We start from the raw sequence: 21,505 nt of genomic DNA, 5'->3' as shown, positions 1-21,505 counted from the left end.
TTATCAGTTTTCTGTTGTTTAATGGAGCTTTCTGAACCCATTCTGACAGGTGTGAAGGTAAAGAAAGTAACAGTGTAAGTAAACACAGTGCAGACCTGGTGTGTTGGTCCAACTGTAAGAGGACAGAAACTTATTTATAAACAGTCTCAAATGAAAAAACTGAAATGAAATGAAAAGCATTCCAAGTGAAAGGTGATGATTGAGTGACAGCTGACACGATGTCTCCTGCAAGTATCAACCTCAAAGAGCAGATTTCATTTTCAGACTCAAACTTTTCACGTGTTGTCTACAAAGTACTTTCTGCTTGTATCACAGGGTTAACTAATGCACAGAGCCTGTCTCAATATCGTGTCAATTACAAACTCAGATCTTCAAACAGGCTGTGAACTGGACTGACGGAAGAAACCAAACGACCAGAAGTGGAGTCATGATCTGATTGTCAGGTGTACTCAAATTTTCAAAATCATTGAAGTAACAATGAAACATATCAATTATGTGTTATGGTCCTTTCAGCAACCACTGAATGCCCTGCAGAAACTGGACTGGAAAGTCACATTTTATTTCAGAGACACGGGCCTGTCAGTAATTCAACCCAGCCTGTAAGACGTATTTTGCTACAATGCAGGCTAGTTTACAGTTTGAGAACGTTTTTATCAAATCCAACTGATCTTTACAAAACAGGACGTCCACACCAAGAATGACTTTTCAAAATAATCGTCCTATATTGCCTGTTTCTTCACAGAGAAACGTACAAACGAGTGATCGACTCTTGTCACTTTGAGCTCTATAATACACTAAAATAAGACATATTACACGGGAAAACTGAGTGTGATACTAGGCTATTGAAAATGTACATACAACACTCAATTAGGAGAAGTTGGTAACACCACTTGAAAACTTGTTACAAAGACTTAGGGCTGTACATTATCTTCCTAAATATAAGTAAAACATGTGCACAGGGCTGCTTAAAGGTAACAGAAGAACTGTCAGGGAAACCCTACACTGAGGTCAACACTTGTCTATACAAAATAAAATAGTGTTATCAACATTGCAGGTACAAATGTCCCACCTAAAACAGTTGACGTCCTAAAAATAAAGAGTTCAGAAAAGTCTTCAAATTTTGGTTGCAGTTAGAACTGCCGCTGCGTTCCTTTGTAGGGCTTGAACCCACCCACGTTGCCACCACTGGGAATGGAGTTGCTGGTGATCTGTACAATTCGGTTCAGTCCAGACGAAGAGTGACTGCAGAGACACAAACACAGCCCAAGTCTAAGATGGCCGCGAGCAGGGGTACTCAGGTTTGTCATTGTTTGTTTGCAAACTTGGGATACCTGGACGGAGCCATCATGCTGCCGCGGCTGTCTCCCAGCCTGCGATTATCAGGGAAGCCCCTTTCCTGTGAGCCCGATCCACCGTGCCACTCCTTCCTCATTCCCTGCTCCCTGCCGTGACGTTCCACCACCACCTGTCGGCCGGAGCTGAATGGCTGCAGAGACAGAGGACATTTGGAGTCAGAGCCGGTCTTCAATCAACTGTTCATGGATGTGTGAGCAATGGATTGAAACTTTGTTGTTAAGAACTCCAGATATAGTAAATTATGACCAATTTTAAGACAGAAGAAAGAAAATAATGTGAATTTTGAGTACTAAGGACGATTTTCATCACCAGTTATTTGCTAAATGATTTTTTAATTAACTGGGAATAAGTGTCACAAAAAAGTGAACACTGCTTTTTACAAATTCCCAAAGCTCAACATCAACAAAACCTCATTTGAGAGTCTGGAATCACCAAACATTCATCATTTTTGTTGGAGAAATGACAAACAATCAAGTGTCCATTTCCTTTCTGTGGATTGACTGATCATCAGTCATCTTGTTTGGCAGTCGCTGATTTTTAAAAGAATCTTCAGACTTAAGACAAGCTTTACGTTACAATAACCAACGTTTTTGCATGACCTGTCAATGCCCTGAACCATGAGCACAGGGTGACCTAAAGAAGGTAAGCTGACCTGATTGCTCATCACCATGGGCCGTCCGTCTCGACCATTGAAGCTGCTCCTGCCGCGGCTGTTCGAGGAGCCTCCTCTCAGTGAAGGGCCTGGGCCGTCTCTGCCTGATCGCTCTGTGCGCATCCTCATTGGTCCTCTGCTCAACCGAGCATTACAGCAGGCAACAGATTAAAACAAAGAAATTAGCTTTAACACATTTTGGAGCGGGTAACTGATAATGCCTCATGTTCGAAGACTGCATTTTTGTTTTTACCGTATATCGCCCTTGTTGGAGTTGATTCCGCCATCACTCTTCCAGCCATGACCTCCATCCCTGGGTGAGCGGTTGTGCGACATGCTTGGCATTGTACCTCTGGCTCCCATAGGGCGATCATGCAAGGGCACGGGCCGCCTCTCGTCTCTCTCCCTGCGGTCTGTGTCCCGGAGTTCGGTGCGTGGAGGAGGAGGAGGTGGCTCAGCTCTGCGGACTGTTTCAAAGTTTTTGGGGTATCGCTCAAAGCTGGAGCTTTCTCTGTGAGGAGCAGGGCGACTCTTCTTTATGTCTGGCTCACCGTCAAACCGGTTACGTCTGAGCAAAGACCAGAATGGGAAAAACAAAATCACAATTATCCAAAATGAGCAAGACGCAGCACAAAAGGGTTAACCTGTTAGGCCAGAAAGACAGAGATTAACAGAGAGAAGTAGTGTGGAGCAGAGGAGAACACGAGCGACTGTACAGACACCACCCAAATGCTTCTGTCTGTTCTGACATCATCATCAAACTTTCTTTTGCAGTTGATATTTCTCCTCGTCCACACAGGTTACTACCTTTTTACCCAGAAATGCAACAGAGAAAACTCTAGATTGTCTGGAAGTGAACATTACGTGCATAATATTGATAAAATCCTGACTACCTTTGAGTATTTTTAATATGTGTTTCTTTCTAAGCGCATTTTTCACCGCACATATTTTGACGTGGTAATGTTAACAATGGCTCTTTTTTTTCCCCATTAAGTCATGACAGGAGGAATGAACATGACTATGACTCTGCGACTGAAGCAGCCAAAAGGAATTCAGCCAACACGGCTTTTCATTATTTACACATGTGCTACTGTGTCCAAATGCCTTCTGGGTAAAAGGCCTCTTCTGAATGATAGCGTTGAAAAACTTTGATTTGTGTAGTTTAAACTCTTGTACCTGTCATACGTGTTGGGCTGCTCGGCAGCAGTGTCTGGAAAGCGACCCCTCTCTCGGGGACTGAAGTTTGAAAAGCGGTTCTGCTGCCGGTTGTAGTTGGAGCCTTGACTCAAACGGACGTCAGACTCAGACTGCATCTTCTTATTGCCGTTCCAATAGGGATCGTCTCTCCGACTGAAACATTAAATACAGACATACCTCATGAGTCACAAACTTCAACTGCAACACTTTCAGCTATCACTTGTGGGGTATTTTAGAATGTTGAGGATGCAGTGTCGAATCATTTAATTTATTTTCTATTTGAACATAACATTAGGTTTGCTTAAAGAGGCTCATGGTTTGATGTAATTTCCACCAGGTCAAAGACCTCTCGCAGTCACTGAGGAGCAAAACAAACCCTGTGTGACTGCAATGACTGGGAAGAATATCTCAAAAGAGTAGAAGTGCAGAATCAGAATCCATTTGCAGTGTTTGGTGTTGCTGTGGCCAGAAACAGAGTTTCAGTTTATAAATGTAGACTGTGCCATATAGATTTTACTTTGATACCAGGGAAGTCCACTAAACAGTCAACAGTAGTCAGATGGAACAGCTGAGAGGAAGTCAATGTGGAGTCACCAAGTAGTACTAAAATCTACAGTTTGACTTCACTGACAATAATAATTTGGTTCCTCAGTTCCTTGAGAAATCATGGCCAGCACTGCCTGACGATAAATAGTTTTCTATTTAGGCAACATTTCTCAAACAGCTAAAATGCTAAAAATCTCAAAGTCTGTGAACCACTGCTTCACATGGCCCCACAGTAATCCAACAACATACTCATAATCACATCACTACAAAAACTGCTGAGACAAAACATTAAATAGCGTATATACCTGTGATCCACTTCACGGCCTCTTTTGAGGTTGTTTCTTTTCTCTTGCTCATAGCGGAGTTGCTCCTGCTGCCTCCGCAGCTCCTCACGTTCACGTGCCATTCGCTCTGCCTCTTTACGCCGTTCCTGAAAGAAGCAGTCGTGGACATTGTCAGGCAGTTACAAAACGAAATAAAATCACATGGTCTGAATGACTTTACCAACGTTCTCAAAACAATATGGATGGATTTAAAACTAAGTCGTAACTTAAAAGCCAATGAATGATTAACAACCAATTATGGTAACTGACACAGGTGTCTATCCCTTCTTCTGCAGCACACCTGAAAACCTGGACTATGACTGGCATAATAATTAATCCCTGAGATGGACACTGTACCTGCTCAATACGGACTCTCTCTCTCTCAAGCCTCTCTCTTTCCAAGCGCTCCCTTTCCAGTTTTTGTCTCTCCATCTCCAGTCTCTGGCGCTCCCGGAGAAGGTTCTCCCGTTCTTCACGCTCCCGTAACAGACGGACGCGCTCACGCTCCCGCCGTTCTCGTTCTGCAATTTCACGCCGCCTAAAAAAAACAAACAAAAAAAAAACACATCCTTTGTCTTACAACTTTAGGACAATGAATAAAACCTACGTGGACCTCTGAATTTTCTATCTTCTCGATGTGTTTGAACTGTGTTCCAGCTTACCTCCGCAACTCTACGGCTCTACGGACACGCTCCACACGAGCCATCCGTTCACGCATCCTCTGCTCCTTCATCTTCTCAAAGGGCAGTATGTCTTCCCCCTTGTTAGCAAAAGATCGCTGTTTGTCTTTCATCATCTCCAACTGAGGCAGAGGTTTGGGGAACAGAAATAAAAAGTGAGGTGAAGAATGTTTAAAGCAAATATGAAGTTAATGTCCATAGAATCAGGAGCTTCATACCTCTTCAGGAGGAATCAACCATTTAGGCTGCCTTTGAGCGTTCATGTTGATAAATGGCTGAAAAAGGACCAAGCAGAATCTCATTTAACATCCTCTGATGACACATCTGAAAAGTGATTACATTAAATCAAATACAAATAAAAGGCCTTACCTTATCAAAATACCTTCCCCTTCTGAAAGGTCTCATTTTTCCAAAATTCGAATCTCCTTTGGCGTGATGGACCATCACCATCTTGCCTGGGCTCTTTGCACCTAAAAAAAGAAAAAAAGGTAAATGATCAGAGAACTGACATGCTTACTGATTAACTCAAATTCTCTAAATTAGTACTGAGAAGAGCTAAACCTACGTCCGTGCTTTCTGTCGTCTTTCTTCAAAGAATCCTGTCCTGAGTTCGATGAAACAGACTCAGATTTTCCACTTTTAGCCTCTTGTTTCTTGGATAAATCTTTGTCCTTTTCTGAGAGTTTATCCAATTTCTTGTCTTCTTTTTTGTGAGACGGTGGTGTTCTAGATGTAAGGAGAACAAAGGGTTAAAGGGGCTTCAGATCAGCAAAGAATTAAAGACAAAGAATTGTTCTGTCACTCACTTGTTGGTCAACTTTATCCCAGTGGAACCGCGCTTATCATTTGATTTGCTCGAACTTGCTTTGTCCTCCGCTTCCTTCTTTGAGCCCTCCTTCTTGAACGGGTCATTTTTGGCCTGATAAACAGCAGCAGTGAAACATAAATGACACAGGTCCATAATATTCCCATTAATAAAAGTAGGATTAGACCAGTCAAGGTCTCTTTAAAAACAATCTAGACTCATCTGCTTCCAAACTTACCCTTTCAACATATATCTGCTGTCCGTGCAGCTCTGTACAGTCGAGGTGGGAGACGCACCGTGTCACCTCTGTACTAGACGACATCGTCACCAAGCCGTAACACTTTGAACCAGGACTCCGAGCATTTGTAACCACCTTGGCGCTCAAAACCTATCAACAACAACATTCATTTCAACATTTTCTACATGGCAGAGTATAAATGTGATATTTGCAGACATACTGAAAACATTCAACCGCTAATTCCAAAAAAGAAAAATCTGCTTTTTATTTACCTTCCCATATTTGCCAAACAGGTTCTTGAGATCAGCTGCTTTGGTGTTTGAAGACAAGCCGCTCACCCAAATGTTACGAGAAGAGCTGCTGTTGCTGGTGCTGCAAAGAACTGTTTTCCAAAACACATTTGACAGTCATTAGGTGTCAAAGAAAAATATCGCACATCAAGATGAACCAAATGATAAAAGGTTCCCTAAATATTCCGTATTTCCAACAACAAATGAATATAATAGTTCTTACCCTTTTCGTCTTTTGTAGCTTTTCCATCTCTGTCTCTTGAAGAGCTACAAAGCAAATGTTGTAACAACAAACAAAGGAAATGAGTGACGGTACATAATCCCTGGTGCTAAATCACAGACATACATCTAGTGGAACAAAACACCGTATTTTGTACTTTTCGGGAAAAATACAAAAGAAAAAAATTCCTGTAGGCAAGGCGTAGATCTGAACCAATGTCTCAAAGGCTTCATTGCTTTTCCAGTGGTGAGATGGGTCAGGTTGTCAGCCAATTTATTCCCTGGACCAATGAAATCTTCGGAGGTTTGTTCAACTTCACAGCGAATCATTGACCAAAAAGAAAAAAAGCAACCAAAAAATAAAAAATAAAAAAATAACTGCCATCACGGGGACTAATGCTCTTTTACAATGCCTTGTGCAGAAACTGGAAAAGGCTTTAAAACTGGTGGAAAGGTCAAAGTAACAAAATAAGAGGTGTTTTCTCAGCTCCTGGTTAATGTCACAATTTAACCAACTTCAGGGAAATAAATCAAAGTAGTAAATGGCAGGATTAGGTACATCAGTGAACACTCCCCTTATGGCAAAAAACATCTTGAGGCTACCCACAATGTTGCGTTCTTAGTGAGCTGGACTTGGTAGTAGTATCAAAGAACTGACATAGAAAGACAAACCTCTTTGCTTGACCTGATGCCCCAGTAGCGGAGGGGCCTTTCTTCCCAGAATCCTTTTCTTTATCTCCCGTTTCTGCTTTCTTCAAGGTCTCTCTGCTGTCTTTCTTCGTGGGCTCACCCCTGGATCCATCGTCTTTCTTACCATCTTTGTGGCCGTGCGACTCTTCCACGTTCATGTCATCATCTGGGCCCGTCTCGGCAGAGGCCTCTGGCACATCAGTGCCCTTCTCGGCATCTGGATCTGGAAGTTTCACATGTTTACCTGTTTCCAGGAGATCGTCACCATCAACATCTAGGGTGATGGCATCTTCATTTGGGATTGAGACAGATAGGTGATCGTCCTCAGCTTCTTTAGAGGAATTCATGGCTTCAGCATCCATCTCAGCCAGTTCGGTCTCCACCTCTGGCTCGGCCTCCCCATCCATCACGGGGTCTGCGTCTTCATCCACCTCTGGCTCAGCATCTGCATCGACCTCTGGCTCAGCCTCAGCATCCAGCTCTGGCTCTGGCTCTGGCTCAGGCTCTGAATCAGCCTCAGTCGCCACAGCTTCTGACTCTGGTTCAGCCTCAGCCTCAGGCTGAACGAGGCTGTCCTCACAGGGTGCAGGCTTAGAATTTTCGCGAGTACCATCATCTGTATCAGTTACATCTGAGGGATTTAATAAGGATAAACATGGCAAAAACACAACTTTTAACATTGACATGTCGACTGTTAGGTGACCTAAAAAAGTAGAATAGAAAGCACATTTAGTGTTAATGGTCATCGAGGGCGTAGACACCACAGGAAGACACAAAACACACAATCTTCATTGAAAATGGGGGATGGTTCAGCGCTCTTCATTTCTTGACACATGTAAAGAACTTGAGTATAATTCATACTGAACGTGCAAATCCAGATGCTTCCCACAATGGGTGGCAGTTCTCCAGATGGGAATCTTGTGGCAAATCTCAAATGAGGCAGAACAACTCATCAGTTCACCCTTCTGTTTTTTCCATTGAGCAAAATGAATCTCCAGCAGGACAGTCCGTCAAAATTCATCAGAGTTTAGGAAATCTTCAGCATCTTCCAAAATTTCTTCAATAATCAACATCATTAATGTCTCATCGGCAGATTTCAGAACATTCTGGAAAATGCTCTTTCATCATCAATCCAACCTGCTGTAATGTGTCCAGTCAGCTGTACACAACTGTACAAAAATTGTGTCCCTTTGGTCCCAACTGTCTGTCTGTGCCAATCCCAGGACAAGCTTTGTGTCAGATCTCTTCACTACAACATCATGGATGGATGCCTATGGTGAATGGATGACATCTCTTGATCTTTTAGTTGCCTCCTGAAACAAGGTCCATGCAATTTTACCAAGGGTTTCGAGGAGCCTAGCGGTCCTTGATTTACCCAAATTCCGGCCGCACTCACAGGCTGTCTCACTTGGCAAATCCTGTAATACATCGGTGTTGGATTCCTATGGTAAAGGGAGTTAGGTATTCAGACCTATCCAGTGCATTTGTCCCTGGTCTGTCCACCAATGCCGTCAATCAAAATGTCAACAGAAAGTGCAAGGATCCTCATTCATCGGACATAACAAATGGCAGCTTGTTTGTGAATCTTCACTCTTTGTTTCCCTGGGGAATGCAGTTGAATGCCAGAGGCAATAGGAAATCCAGTGAAGCAAACCGAATTTTTCTTTAAAATAAGTTGTTATTGAAGGAAATTGGGTACCTGGGTCAAGGCAACCCACATCCTGTGATGCATGTGTTTACCAATTACAAAAAACTTGAGTCAATCTTCACAAAGATCTTCCTTAAGCATGTCCTTTGTGCTCCCTTTAGCACACTGTGACCTAGAAAGTGCAGTGGCTGGCAGAAATATGAAATACCACTCGATGGAGGCTATGCATTCTACCCGGAGTCTCTCATCATCATATGTGTTGGCTGTAAAAAAAGAAACCACCTCGTGTTAGCACTGGCCATTGTGTACCAGCATACGTACCTTTTTCTGATTCATACTCTTCAGTTTCCTAGAAAAGAAAATACCAAGGTCAGCTGACGGATATTTCAATTCTATAAGCATAGCAGCAAAATGTATTTAGACAATGAATAGAAATATTTCTTCACAGTATTTCACTGATTTTCCTTCTAATAAAGGTTTCAATTTCTATCCGAAAACTACAAGACGTAGCTTAAAAGTAAGTGCTGACAAGGAGAAGTTTCAGCCAGTGTGAATAAAGTTTGTAGCTCTGCATCCAGTTATAGTTGAACTTTCTAAACAATACTTAAAAGCATGGTAGTTCTTACAAGTATCTGAACTGCTTCCTGTCATACAGGTTTTTCACATTTCTCAGACTTTGACTTCCTGGCAGCCACTGGAACGTTTTTTGGAATGGACAGATGTTTGTGTGGCCATGCAAACATCTCTTGGCGATCCAGACTTTTAAATAATTTCAGGTTTGCCTCTACACAAACCCATGAAATGCTCTCATTATGGTGATCAGACTCACACTCAAAATGTTTGTTGTAAACAATTCACTGCTTAGCACGCATTCATAAGACCTCTACAAAATGACATAAGATGTAATTTCAATGATCACTGTGCATTACTCTGATAATGATATATTTTGGCAACACAGGCCAACAAGACAACACAAAATCATTAACAACAGAAATGTATGTCACAGTCACCTTAGAAAGCACATCTTCTTCCCCCGTGGTGTCCGCGTCTGAATCCACTTTCTTCCCTATAAAGTGAATGACATATAAAAATTGAAAAATCAAAATGAAAAAAAAAAAAAAAGACAACATATGGACTTGCTTATAATAAAATGCAAGTTTACCTTTGGCTTTCCCACTTTTCCGAGTTGATGCATCAGTTGAAAGGTGGATTTGAATGTTTTCTGGGTCACCGCCTTCATCCTCAACAGCCTTAAAAAAAGACAAATAATTCAATAAAAAAGTGTTTAAAATTACCACCACATAAACAACACCCTTGCTGTTCCTGGTTGTTTTATTTGCCACCAATCGTCTTGTCAACAACAACACCTGGTAAGGTGTTTTGAGCTAAATATGATCCAAGATTTAAAAATAAATCCAATTAGTTTGACCGCTAACATGACAACTGATTATGTCCGTGCATCACATCACTCTTGGGAAGTGCAACAAGTGAGTTGTTTTGCGCTGTGAATAACTAATGTGCAGGCCCAGAAAATCATGAATTAAAGCCATGTACTGCCGATTCTATTGCAACTGCTGATGGTGCACAAATTGTGGTTGTACAATATGAGGTTCTCTTATGGACGACGAGTATGACATCTGACGACCATAAAATGTGAAATTATAACTCAATTTTGACTCCAAATGTCAAGTTTTAGTCGGTCATATCTGTGACCTAAAATTGTTGAAAGCTAAGTGACAGACTCTATAAGGGATTCAAACGGATTTCAATTCAATGGGGAGATTCGATACTGGCCTCAGATTCAATAAAATCTCATCAACACGCAACACAATTGAGAACTACTTATGAATTTTATAACAAACTCAAGTTTAGAAAACCATTTAGAACTGGTTCACACCAAATATGTTCAGATTATTCAATGTATTTTCAAACTGCTGCTCGAAAAACAAGGAGACATGTCTTCGCAGACTTTACTCATCACAACATTTTTTTTTTTTTTTTTTTTTTTTAAATCAACGTTTAAATCCGTGTAAACCCAGCAAACAGCACTGAATAACCGTGAGTGTTTATATTTTTATCCCCAAATGTATTCGCTTTAAACAGTTAAACCTAGTTCATAAACTGCACACATTTCATGGACAAACTTGGAATAAATAAATTCATAACACGGATGTAAAACATTTCCTCATGTTCAATCTAACACATGAAAGTCCAAACACAGATTTGCTTAACATCTTCGTTACTCCACAGTTAAAGGAGCATGCGAGTGATTCTGCTCGCTTCATTTCGACAGCTGAAGACAATCAATCACACACAATATGTTAGCACAAAGTACGCCGATTTCATAGAGTAAAGCTTTAAAGTGACAGAAAGCCCTCTTCACCTGTTGTTTGGAGTCATATTTAGTCTACACGAACCTTTTGTGTCCTCCTCGTTGACTGAACACTGAAGTTACAGCATGTATAGTGCGTGTAACGTTCACGTTACAGCATCATTTAATCACAGTAACCAATCAAACTCGAATGAATAACATCTCATTTTTTCTGATGGATATGTTTCAAGCTGTTTAGCTAAGGTGTAGTTACACTGCAAAGAGCCAAACTGAGCCAGCGGCCATTTCAATGGTTTAGCTAACTGTTAACCTGACTAGGTAGCCTAGCAGGAAGTCAGTCTCAACATTAGCTAACGTTGGCCTTAGCAACTCCGCATCGTAGTCCCCAGCTCAGTCACCCTTTCCGGCGCAAACTCGCTTCGTTTTTTTGTTACCTGTCTCAGCCTCGAAAGAAGGACGCTCTTTACACCCGATGTGTCCAAATTCCTTCGTTTGAGTTCGGATTTAAGGTCAACAACTCTTAATTCTGATATTTTTTTACACTCCGTGGAAATGGCACCCGTCGCCATTTTACCTCAAGATTACTTCGTCGTGCGCGCGCAGACCGTTTAACCCAGCTTCTTCTTCGTTGTCTTTATTTGTCTTCGATAAAAGCCACAACGCCACTTACTGCGGTGGAGGAGAATGAATGGAGGTCGAAAACAGATCGGTGCCCCAGTGTTTCCAACAAAAGTAGAACATTATCCGACACAAACAACTTATGCCCAACACAGTGAGTGCTTTACATAAGAAGCTGAGAAGCATTCTTTCCAGTCTACAGATACGTTTCCATTACACAAAAGCAGCTTTACATTCCATATGATTGACGAGGCCTGAGGACTTTATTTACTTCAGCCATTTGTTAGTGTTCACATGTACCCAGGTGTTGCTTTTACTCTATATTCTATTGTTTCTCTTGTTGATCTCAAAAGACACAATACTTAAATCTGAAAAAAAAAAAAAAAAACTGAACTGAACATGAATAAGTGCAAAAATAAAGTGGGCACTTCTAAACCCAAACCATTGCTCTTCCCTTTATATGTGAGTCGACTGTCACTATAGGCTGTAACTTCATTTCCACAGTGTGCTTGGCTGATAAGGGGTCACGAGATCATTACTGGGATAGGAAATCTATTTAAATATTAAAAATCAAATCTTAATCTGTATGTATTTATAATGAATGAAACAAACCTCCAGTGGTTGAGACATTTATATGGACTACGATGTTCGGTGTAAATGTACTTACTGCTGCCTTGTGTGGATATTCATGGTAGTGTTAAAAGTCTGTGTATGCGTTTTGTGATCAATTTTCAGCATGCTTCATTTTTAACCATTCAGAGGTCCATTCATCTCAAATAATGATTCCTTGAATTCCTTCCAAAACTGCACACATTTTTTGATGTAAATATCTGTTTATTTTCTGTTATATTGTAGTTTTCCTGTCTATATTTTTTTTACTACTTTTTGTTACTGTTTAAACAATTCTTGTATAGATTTTGTGTTGTCTGTATGTTTGCTACTGCAACAAAACAATTTCCCAAATTGGGATCAGTAAAGAAACAGTCTAAAGTCTTGAAGTCTGAGTGGGTATATGTATGTTATGTACGAATAGTTTACACTTGGGGGATTATGCTTCTCAGTGACACCATTTGTCAAGTTACAGAAAGTGCACATTCTTGAGAATTTTGCATTAGGGGGTTTATCACCTTTCCACACGTCCAACTTACTTCCGCTAGCGGGAGCTCTAGTATTTGGAATCGAGGATTTAGGAAGGCGATGCATGCAAAACAATGGTGCACGATCTCACATTATCATCACTGTTTAAGCGTACTGACCTATAATTGCACTAACTATCTTGTGCGCTCTTGTCGAACCGTAGCAGGGCGATGAAGGACAGAGTATAATTTTTTTTTATCAATGCGTCCTACTTTGAAATGCAAAAGGTGTTAAGTCAAACTGTCGTAAAGTGTCGTAAAGTAGCAGATGGCTGGCGGCGATCTGGCGCCCCCGTGCGGCGGTGAGGGAAACGTCTGTGCTGAAGCCGTAGCCAGCGAACAGGCGACCTGCTGGGTAAACAAGAGTGGATGCCTCGAAAGGCAGGAATGGCAACTTCGTCGAGGGCTAATAGTGAGACATTTCCATCTTGTCAAATAGAAACACTATAGAGAGGTCGCACTGGCTGTTAAGATTCGATAGGACTGCTTTGCCAGTCAAAATGTCAGACTGTAGTCGGGTATTTGATGAGTGAAGTGGGACTAGCCTTTATGTTAGCTTAGCTCGTAGCCATCCAGGGCCCATTGCCTTCGATTTTGCCTCTCGGATCAGCTCGGGACTGTGTTGTCAGTTTCACAATCCCAGCTGCTAACATCGTCGGATCGCGATGTCTGTGTAGGCCTACCGAGTTGTAGTTAGGGTTTACATTAGGATAACTGCCGACTTTCATCGTTGTCATTATTTCCCCACAGGATTTAACCTCATATGCTACAAAAAGGACGGTGACACCATTTGAAAAAAGGACTTAGACCCAGGTACGTGTTGTCTTTGTTGTCTTCTTTCTGGAGTATGTGTCAGGCTAGGTGGCTAGCTGTCCACTGTGGTTTCTCCTGGTTCGTCATCGCTATCCTCTAAACACAAGTTACTAACACTGGATATTCATATTATCGTGCTAATCCCTTTACCCGAGTTAGTCTGGCCTCATCGCTACAGCAGCGTTAGTGGGACACGGACGGACAGCAGCCGAGCTTACTGTAATTGTTAAGCGTAGTAGAAACTGAGCTTAGCTCCAGCACTGTCAGGCTACATGGATCTATGTTACTCTGTTTTTGCTTTGCCCAGTCAGAGTGGGCGATCGTGGTTTCACAGACAGAAAGCCCAGTGTGGGCATCGTTAGCAGCAGCTCAGCAGTCCTGTCTCAGTCGTACATCTTGAATTGGCTTACTGTTGCCATTTCTGTTACACCTTGTATTTTCTGCCATAAGCAGCTGCGGCTGGTTTACTCGATAGCATCCGTATCGTCTCTTGCTCAAGCCTATGTGGCCCTATTTGTTAGATATTTGCAGTATTCAGCCTTGATGCATGGGGATTTTTTTTCCTTGAGGGCTGTCCTCTGAGGCCCCTGAATTCATGCATGTCATTGCGCAGCTTTCTCTGTGGCATCTGAAGGACTCTCACTCACCAGTGAGTTTGTGTATATATATGTGCAAAAGCAGTAAAAGCGCTGTGGCTTGTGTTGTAGATAGTGAGCTCACTAAATTCTGCAGAAAACACTCCCTGGCACGATCAACCTCATCAGCCCTATTTCACAAAAGTTACAACTTCAGGTCAAGTGACAGCCAGCGTGTTGTTATCAAATGAGTAGTGAACAAAGAAATGACATTGTTCAGTGTGTTTTCAGGCTGTTACAGCCGTTCTGACGCTATGCAACGTTCAGGGACACCTGTACAATCTATGCAGTCCAATACAATTACCCTGCTGCAAACACCAGCAGGAATGTTGTTGTGTTACATTTTTACTGAGACGCTGCCGGACAGATGGAGAGTGAACTCTACGGTAGTTTTTGTGGCTGTGCCCTGTATCGTAAAAAGTCTTTGTGGGTCTTGGATTTGCTAACCACAGAGGCCCCACAAAGGAATAAAATGCCTTCAATGCAGTGGTTTGGTGTTTAGATTTGACCATGTTTGTCAGGCTTTGATTATCTGAATTCAGATTTTGATGAAGATAAACTTACGTTGTGTCGCCTCAGCGGACAGTGTGGATGGGAAAAGTTAAGTAATTGTTAGGTTTTTATTTTTTTTAGGTTGTTTGACATCACTTATGCTTCCAGAAGGCCACACAGACCGGGTTGGTACAATGTGTTCCCTAATCACCTGCTGAAATAGTGGCTCCACATTTGTGTCTTCTGATGTGGGCGATATCACCACATGCATAAAGTGCATTCGGCTGCATTTGTGTATTTTTCTTCACACTGTCCCGAATGTTGCATGACGATATCCTGAAAAAGACAATTCGCAGGTGGACATCACTGCAGATATACAGCACCCTGTGTGATTCAGGCCACAGTGGTCTCTGCACTGGAAATATCCACAAAACCTTTGAGCAGCTTTGGATTTTTTTTGGAATCACGCACATGCTTTGCAACTCAGTGAACGCAGAGTGTGCGGTTTTGCTTAAAATACACAAATGGGATCTCCAAACCGATCGGCTGGATCAGAATTGGGGCAGATCAAAGCATCTATTAAAGGATTGCTCTGAGCTTTACAAAGCCTGATATATTACAGATCCTGCTGAATCAGGTTTGTTGCCAAGTAGGTTTTCACATGCAAGGAATTTGCCTTGGCATTTTGGTGCACAGCCGTCACAATAAATACAGCAAGAGAGAATAGAAGTAGACAAGTACAGCAAGTTAAAAATCTTGAATATGAAATAGAAATATACAATGAAGTAAAATGTATCCTTGGAGTATTGTGAACCTTTGCAATCTGGGTACACCACATGTAAAACACCATTCACACAACAACATAACAATGTCTTACCCATAGTAATGATGGTATCACCATACATATTGGATATGTATAGCAAGAAAGAAAACTACTTTATATCAGAGTATTTGTGTAGTTCAGGAGAAGAACACATCCCTGAAATAGGTCAGTTTTCCAAAAAGCACCAATGAGTAATATTTCAGGTTTATTCACTGCATTAAATGGATTTTTCCGTATTTGCTGTCAGCTGAGGGCACAGAGAAACGCTAACACCACCGTTGCTTCACAGAGGGTGTAGTACGCCATGCAGCTTCTGAAAATACACACAGACACTGAACGCAGACTCAAACTATTTGTTGCATTCACGAAGCAGAATTTGGCGTTGTTCTGGGAGACCTTACAGCGCTGTGAAACTTCTCCCTCTGTAACGTGCCTGAAGAGTCTCTTTCTCTCGGGGGGGGGACTTGTTTGTGCACACAAATACAGACAGAACTGTCCCAAAGTCATGCCATAAACATGAGAACGAGTTTCATGGTGGATATCCCATTTTCATTTAGTCTGACCCGGACTAATCAGCATAACGGTAAACACATCCGTATTGATTCAGCCATGACTTTTGACTCGGCCTGTGGAGATTTATTTTCCCTCTTTAATCAGCAGTCTTGGGTCAGTCACACTGTCTTAATTCGTACTAACACACATTTAATACCATGAAATATTGTTATGAGCGTATGAATGTTTGTTTTGAGGCCTGTGTGTTGTTGCTTGATCAGTGAAATGTTGTATTTAATGTAATGTTTTGGGTTTGTGTTGAGACATTCAGTGCGGAAAACATAAAGCAGCTACAATTATCACATCATGAAAATATATAATAATATGGACAAAAAGGTAAAGACAGTGATCGCACTGTGACAGACTTTTGTGTCATCGTCTATGAACTGATTTTTCATCGTCCTTCATTTTCTTGTCATTTGAATATGTTATCATTTTTGTAATCAGTTACTCTAGTTGTTTAAGCTGAAGCCGGTGCCTTGGATTGGCTTTTCTTAAAAACAGGCTTTGTCTCCCATGTCAGAAAGACTCCACCAAACCCATTTTAGCCTTTGATAGATTTCCTCTGTCCCTGCGAAAGGTGAAGACTGACAGTTACATTCAGGGGTCATTTAAGTATTGTTTTCTAATGATCTGATGGATGGAGGGGGGTCATTTTAAGATTTAGTCATTTTTGTAGCATACTGACAATCTGACCAGAGGACGCAGCTGTTGAGCTCTGGTCAGATTGTCCTATTTCTTTTAATTGATGTCAGGGCTGCTTGATTGCGGCAAAAATCATAATCGCTGTACTTTTGGTCAACATTGAGATGACGAAGATTTAACACAATTATTCATTAACTGTGGAAACAACACACTTTTATTGAACTTAAAGTATAATAAAAACATATTTGATATGTGATGTGTTTTATAATCCTAGTCATTTTTATCTGATATATAAAATGTGAGAAAGGAGTGCTGAAATGCGACTTTTTGGCTTTTCCAAGCACCGGTACCATAACAGCACGAATAGATGTGCACCGCAATCCAAGCGGCAGCTCGCTTGAGCGGGTTTCCACATACAATGGCTCACTTGACTGCGGCAGCATACCACAGCTCGGCTGAGGGTGAGTTTGGACTTTTAGGGAGGGAGCGCTTGATTTATACCATAGGACAAAACAAGAGCGTCATCGCTAAGCAAAACGCAGCGCAATAATCGGTTAATCTCTTGTCTTCATAATTGTTGGAAGTTGATAAAAAAAAAAAAAAAAACGTTGATTAAGCCCAACAAGCCGCCTGAATTCATCTCTGATGTCTGAATGGGCCATTGCTGACTTGCTTTTAATTTATTCACCAGTTTAATTAACTGTTCATTTTCAGCTTTGCATTTCATGAATGAATTAAAAGACACAGTGTTTTAGCTCATTGGTCAGACGCATATTTAGATGAGATCACTTTTTTGCCATTTTTTTGTTGTGAAATCAGTCTGATATGAAAGGCCTTAATCCAGTCACTGACGCTGCTCTGTCATGCAGCAGAGTGGCCTGTGCACCTGTAACTCTGTTCATTTCTTCTTTTTCTTCAGGTTTTGTGAGATGCAGCGGACAGACGTCTAGGATCTGATGCGAGTGCTCTTGCTGTTTGGCCTTTGAGGACTGACCTGCCACCATGAAGAGTGAGGTGCCATCTGAGGCCCCCAGCAGACAGGAGCATCTGAAGGAGCCACTGGTGAACCCAGAGCCCATGGAGGCAGCCAAGAACTTCCCCAGCAACATGGAGGTGATTGGAAAGGCAGGCAGCGAATTTGAAACCCTGTGTGAGTCGAGGCATCTGCCCCTGAGGGACACGGGGACACACAGGGACTCGGAGCGGAGCCTCCCTGGGCGCAGAAAAAGAAAAGGCCAACAGGCAGGGCCATCAGACTGTGCGCTGAAGGAGGCCCACATCAGTGAGAGTTCACTGGCCCCTCAGCGCCCCAGGGTAGAACTTTTACAGCACCCCAGTGAGGATGAACATAATCACGAATCCTCTTTTAGTGACTGTGCTTCCTCGCCTTCCTCCAGCCTGCGATTCGGGGACTCGGACACTTTAAGCTCAGAGGACGAGGGGGAATCTGGAGCAAATGGGGGCCAACACAAGGCTCCTGCCCTGACAACAGGAGGAGCCACCGCAGTTGGCCTGCGCCCCATTCTGGGCCGAGCTCGGGGGAATCGCTCTCATAAGTGGGTGCGGTCTGAGGCTGAGCCAGTGCTGCTGAAGCGGCCGTGTCTGAGCAGCCGGCGGCCCTTGCATAGGAAACGCTTTGTGAAAACAGCTCCCGGAGGAGGTCAGCGGACTCAGAAGCAGAAGGAACGACTACTACTGCAGAGGAAGAAACGAGAAGTTATAGCACGTAGGAAGTACGCGCTACTCCATAGCACCAGTAGTTCCAGCGACGAGCTCAGTAGTGACTCTTCCTCCCCCTCTTCTACGGAAGGAGAAGATGAGCTGTACGTGGATGTCAGCAGCACCAGCAGCCAGCCCAACAGCGCTGCTGTTACCACGGGTAATTACAAACCATGACTCGAGTACTGTGGGATCTTTGTGTTGCATTGTAATCTCTGAATTGAATCAAACACATGGCGTTTTACAGCATGAGCTATGCTAATGTCAGGTGTACCATGTGGTTAAAAGAATACAACAGGGAAGGCTTATGTAGCATGATACTGTGTCATCGCAGTGAGGTCACCGTGACGCTGGACTGCGCCGTCAGGGTCAGGCGTTTGTGTTTTTAGAGCGATCGCTGTTTGTGTTGCGGTAGTTAAAACGAATAGATGCTTCTGTTGCATTGATAACCAGTCAGGAGAGAAAGTGTGGATTGTTTACACAGTATTTAAAGCTCCTTTTTAACCGTTCTGAGACAATGTGGCTTTAATAGATTGCTGTTATAGAATAAGCAGAATGCTGCACCACAATGTAGAAAAAAAAAGTGAAACAAATATGCTCACTGATGAAGGAAATGCAATGTCCTGAAGGAATCCTTCACACTTTTGTGAGTGATCACACTGTGGGCCAAAAAATAATAATCAGCACACAACAACGCTTAAAGAAGACTCACAGTGAAGAGATTTGAGCTGCTCATCCTCCCATCCTGCCTCTAGCCAGCTGTAGGGGTGGTATCGTCGATTCTATACCTTAAAGATGAAGGTAATCATCGTTTAGAAATAAATCAATTGAGAACACAAGTAGAATCGCTCTATTTTGTTAAATATAACCAAATGTTGTTCTTTAGCAGCAGTAGTAAAGTTTACAACACAAAGGATAGACAATCAGTAATATCTCAATGGAAGAAGTCAAAAATCAAAAAGGTCACATTTGTAAAAAAATATTCCTGACATCAAAATACTGAGTGAATTTTAGAAAGAAACACAGGCATCAGTCTCTCCTCCTGTCCCCTGTCCCCTGTCCTCCCCCCGTGCTGTTGATGTAATTCACCGCCTGCAGATACCTCTGGCAGAGGGCGGGGGCCCGCTGTCTCAGCAAGAAGCCAAATTTTAAGATTTGTGGCAAACTAAGAAACTGTGCGGCTCCACCTCGACAGCGTTTGCTCGAGTTTGCTGCGAGCCGAACAGTCGCACTGTGTTTGTGTGAAACTGCAGACGAAGATTCATCACATTTCTACTTTTTATTCCAGTCAGCTTGGGTTAAACGTTACCTTCATTTAACCTGATTCACTGCCTCCATCACAGCCTCTCTGCTCCGCTGTCCGCTCTGTGTGTGTGGTTATTTGGAGCTGAGCCTCGGTTAGAAGCTAGCATGACGATAAATGATGGCAGAACGTGGTTGGCTAAGGCAAAAAAAAAAAAAACCGCTCTGCACCTCGGTGTTGTAATGCTAGGGAAAACCCTGGATGTCTCCTAAAGTTCACTTAAGGAGACATCCTTAGGTCCAGCATGAATTAACATATTTTGATTGAAGTACATTGATGCAGTGTGAATTAATATACGCTGAAAAGCAGAACAGAAAAACAGAAATGGCCGTGCCGGAGAAGAGGTCAGCATGTGTTGTGCAACTTGCAGCGAGAGCTCGACTTAGAGTTTAATCACAAGGTGTTGTTAGCATGGTGAATGATCTTTTTTTTAATTTAAATGACCTTCTGAGGCGTGTATTGTCTCAATATATCTAACTTTTAAACCCGTAGACCTCCGGTTCCCTTCGCTGTGAATCAGGAATGAATTGGTTGTAGCAGAAGTGTGATGTTGTTTATTAACGTTCTCACTCACTGTGTGTTTAGCGAAGCAGAATCTAGAGGCCACAGGTTGTCGTTCACATCGGGTGATTTCATTGCGGCTGTCAGCCAGAGGCGGGGAAGTAAACAGGGGACGCACCTTCCATAGTTTTTGGCCGTGGTGAAAACATGCTCTCGCCCTCCATTTCACAAGTCTACGTAAAAAAACAACATGGCGAAAGACAATATAAATGGCATTCTACTGCTTTTGACATCAGTTTTCCGTAAACACGATAAATGTTGTGACACACATAAGAATGTGGTCTGCCTGTTTTTGTAATGGCCTGGGCCCAGCTGATAAAGGAGTAGCTGCTCCTCTCGGCTTTTCTGGGCCCCACACCTGGCAGGCTGCAATGGAAACTGCAGCTCCCTGTACCTGTTGGAAGAACAGGTTTATGCAGCTCCCAGTCTAAACCACAGCTTTTTGCTCTCATTCTCTCATTCTGTGCACACAAAACCTATTTTCTGATATGAAAGGATCCGCTATTTACATTAGGAGTCACTATGTCCCTTAAAAAAAACTCACCCTTGGTTCATTGTTTTCCTCTTGTTGCCGTTCAGCCTCAGCAATATTTCTGCTGCTTTGGTCTTTGGGGAGAATGGAAAGTTTTTGTGCCTCTACGGTGGGAGGCAGGTGGGAGAAAACTCACACACTGTCAAGCGGCAGCCTTTGCATAGAAACAGCAGGTCTCGGAGGGAAAACAAGGCATTTGTTTACAGCAGGGGAAGGCAAGGAGGCAAGCGATGAACGCTGCCTTCTAAATGCCCCCAGTTGGAGCAGGTGTGTGATGTAGCCAGGAAGCCGTTTCGTCCTGCTTCTAACCTGAAGTCCACAGAAGATATTAAATGTGAATAAATGTTCACTTTGAATGCAGGTGACAACTGGTTTGTTGTTTTTAAGATGCTAAACTAATATTCTAGTTGTGCAGTCTCAGGCATGTCCTCACATCATGTGGCTACCTCAGTTGGACCTCATAAAAGTTGCCACATGGCCCTGCTCCAGTGTTTTTTTATACTTTATTATCACCTTTATATTCATGATAGGAATACTAGTTAACCAAACACTGCACACACTGGTTAGAGCAGTCTGCAAGTTATCAGAAGGTGTTGTTGTTTGTGTAACTGCATGAAGGCTTCACCGGAGTGCCTGGCAGCCTGACTTGCAGAGGGTGCTAAGCAGCAGACCTCAGGAGACAGTTGGAATAGAAATCACA

General features: G+C 42.5%; 2 protein-coding genes across 5 annotated transcripts in view; one reads left to right on the top strand and one right to left on the bottom strand.

Annotated features, from left to right (window-relative positions):
• On the bottom strand, positions 1-11,586 carry sltm (SAFB-like, transcription modulator). The gene is made up of 20 exons (XM_070969803.1): positions 11,411-11,586; positions 9,807-9,894; positions 9,655-9,710; positions 8,966-8,993; positions 6,979-7,627; positions 6,311-6,354; positions 6,070-6,179; positions 5,798-5,947; positions 5,561-5,673; positions 5,320-5,480; positions 5,124-5,224; positions 4,973-5,029; positions 4,737-4,876; positions 4,432-4,612; positions 4,057-4,181; positions 3,185-3,358; positions 2,262-2,576; positions 2,009-2,144; positions 1,332-1,486; positions 1-1,242 (listed from the first exon to the last, which is right to left on the bottom strand). Exons 1-20 carry the CDS (start codon positions 11,543-11,545, stop codon positions 1,131-1,133), a joined length of 3,030 nt encoding a protein of 1,009 aa, XP_070825904.1. The 5' UTR covers positions 11,546-11,586; the 3' UTR covers positions 1-1,130.
• Positions 11,587-13,047: 1,461 nt separating this feature from the next.
• rnf111 (ring finger protein 111) overlaps positions 13,048-21,505 on the top strand; it is a 29,756-nt gene continuing 21,298 nt past the window's right edge. For 3 of the 4 annotated variants that reach the window (XM_070976631.1, XM_070976553.1, XM_070976405.1), the window contains exons 1-3: positions 13,053-13,142; positions 13,481-13,543; positions 17,610-18,569. In XM_070976631.1, coding sequence (XP_070832732.1) covers positions 17,693-18,569 — 877 coding nt within the window. In that variant the 5' untranslated portion in view covers positions 13,053-13,142; positions 13,481-13,543; positions 17,610-17,692. Of the gene's footprint in view, positions 13,143-13,480; positions 13,544-17,609; positions 18,570-21,505 lie in introns of all 4 variants that reach the window. The other variant, XM_070976492.1, reaches the window with a different exon arrangement.

This window comes from Chaetodon trifascialis, chromosome 1, assembly GCF_039877785.1.
Source record: "Chaetodon trifascialis isolate fChaTrf1 chromosome 1, fChaTrf1.hap1, whole genome shotgun sequence".
NCBI classification, from domain to species: Eukaryota; Metazoa; Chordata; class Actinopteri; order Chaetodontiformes; family Chaetodontidae; genus Chaetodon; species Chaetodon trifascialis.
The sequence above is the reverse complement of the archived record's forward strand: the minus strand, read 5'-3'. Positions and strand labels throughout refer to the sequence as shown.

Excerpts from the sequence above, each read along its gene's own strand:
- sltm (XM_070969803.1), bottom strand. The coding sequence starts at position 11,545 with ATGGCGACGGGTGCCATTTCCACGGAGTGTAAAAAAATATCAGAATTA. Across the intron at positions 6,180-6,310 it reads AGCTACAAAAGACGAAAAGG|TTCTTTGCAGCACCAGCAAC; the intron begins GTAAGAACTATT and ends TTTGGAAAACAG. Across the intron at positions 1,487-2,008 it reads CCATGGTGATGAGCAATCAG|CCATTCAGCTCCGGCCGACA; the intron begins GTCAGCTTACCT and ends CTGTCTCTGCAG.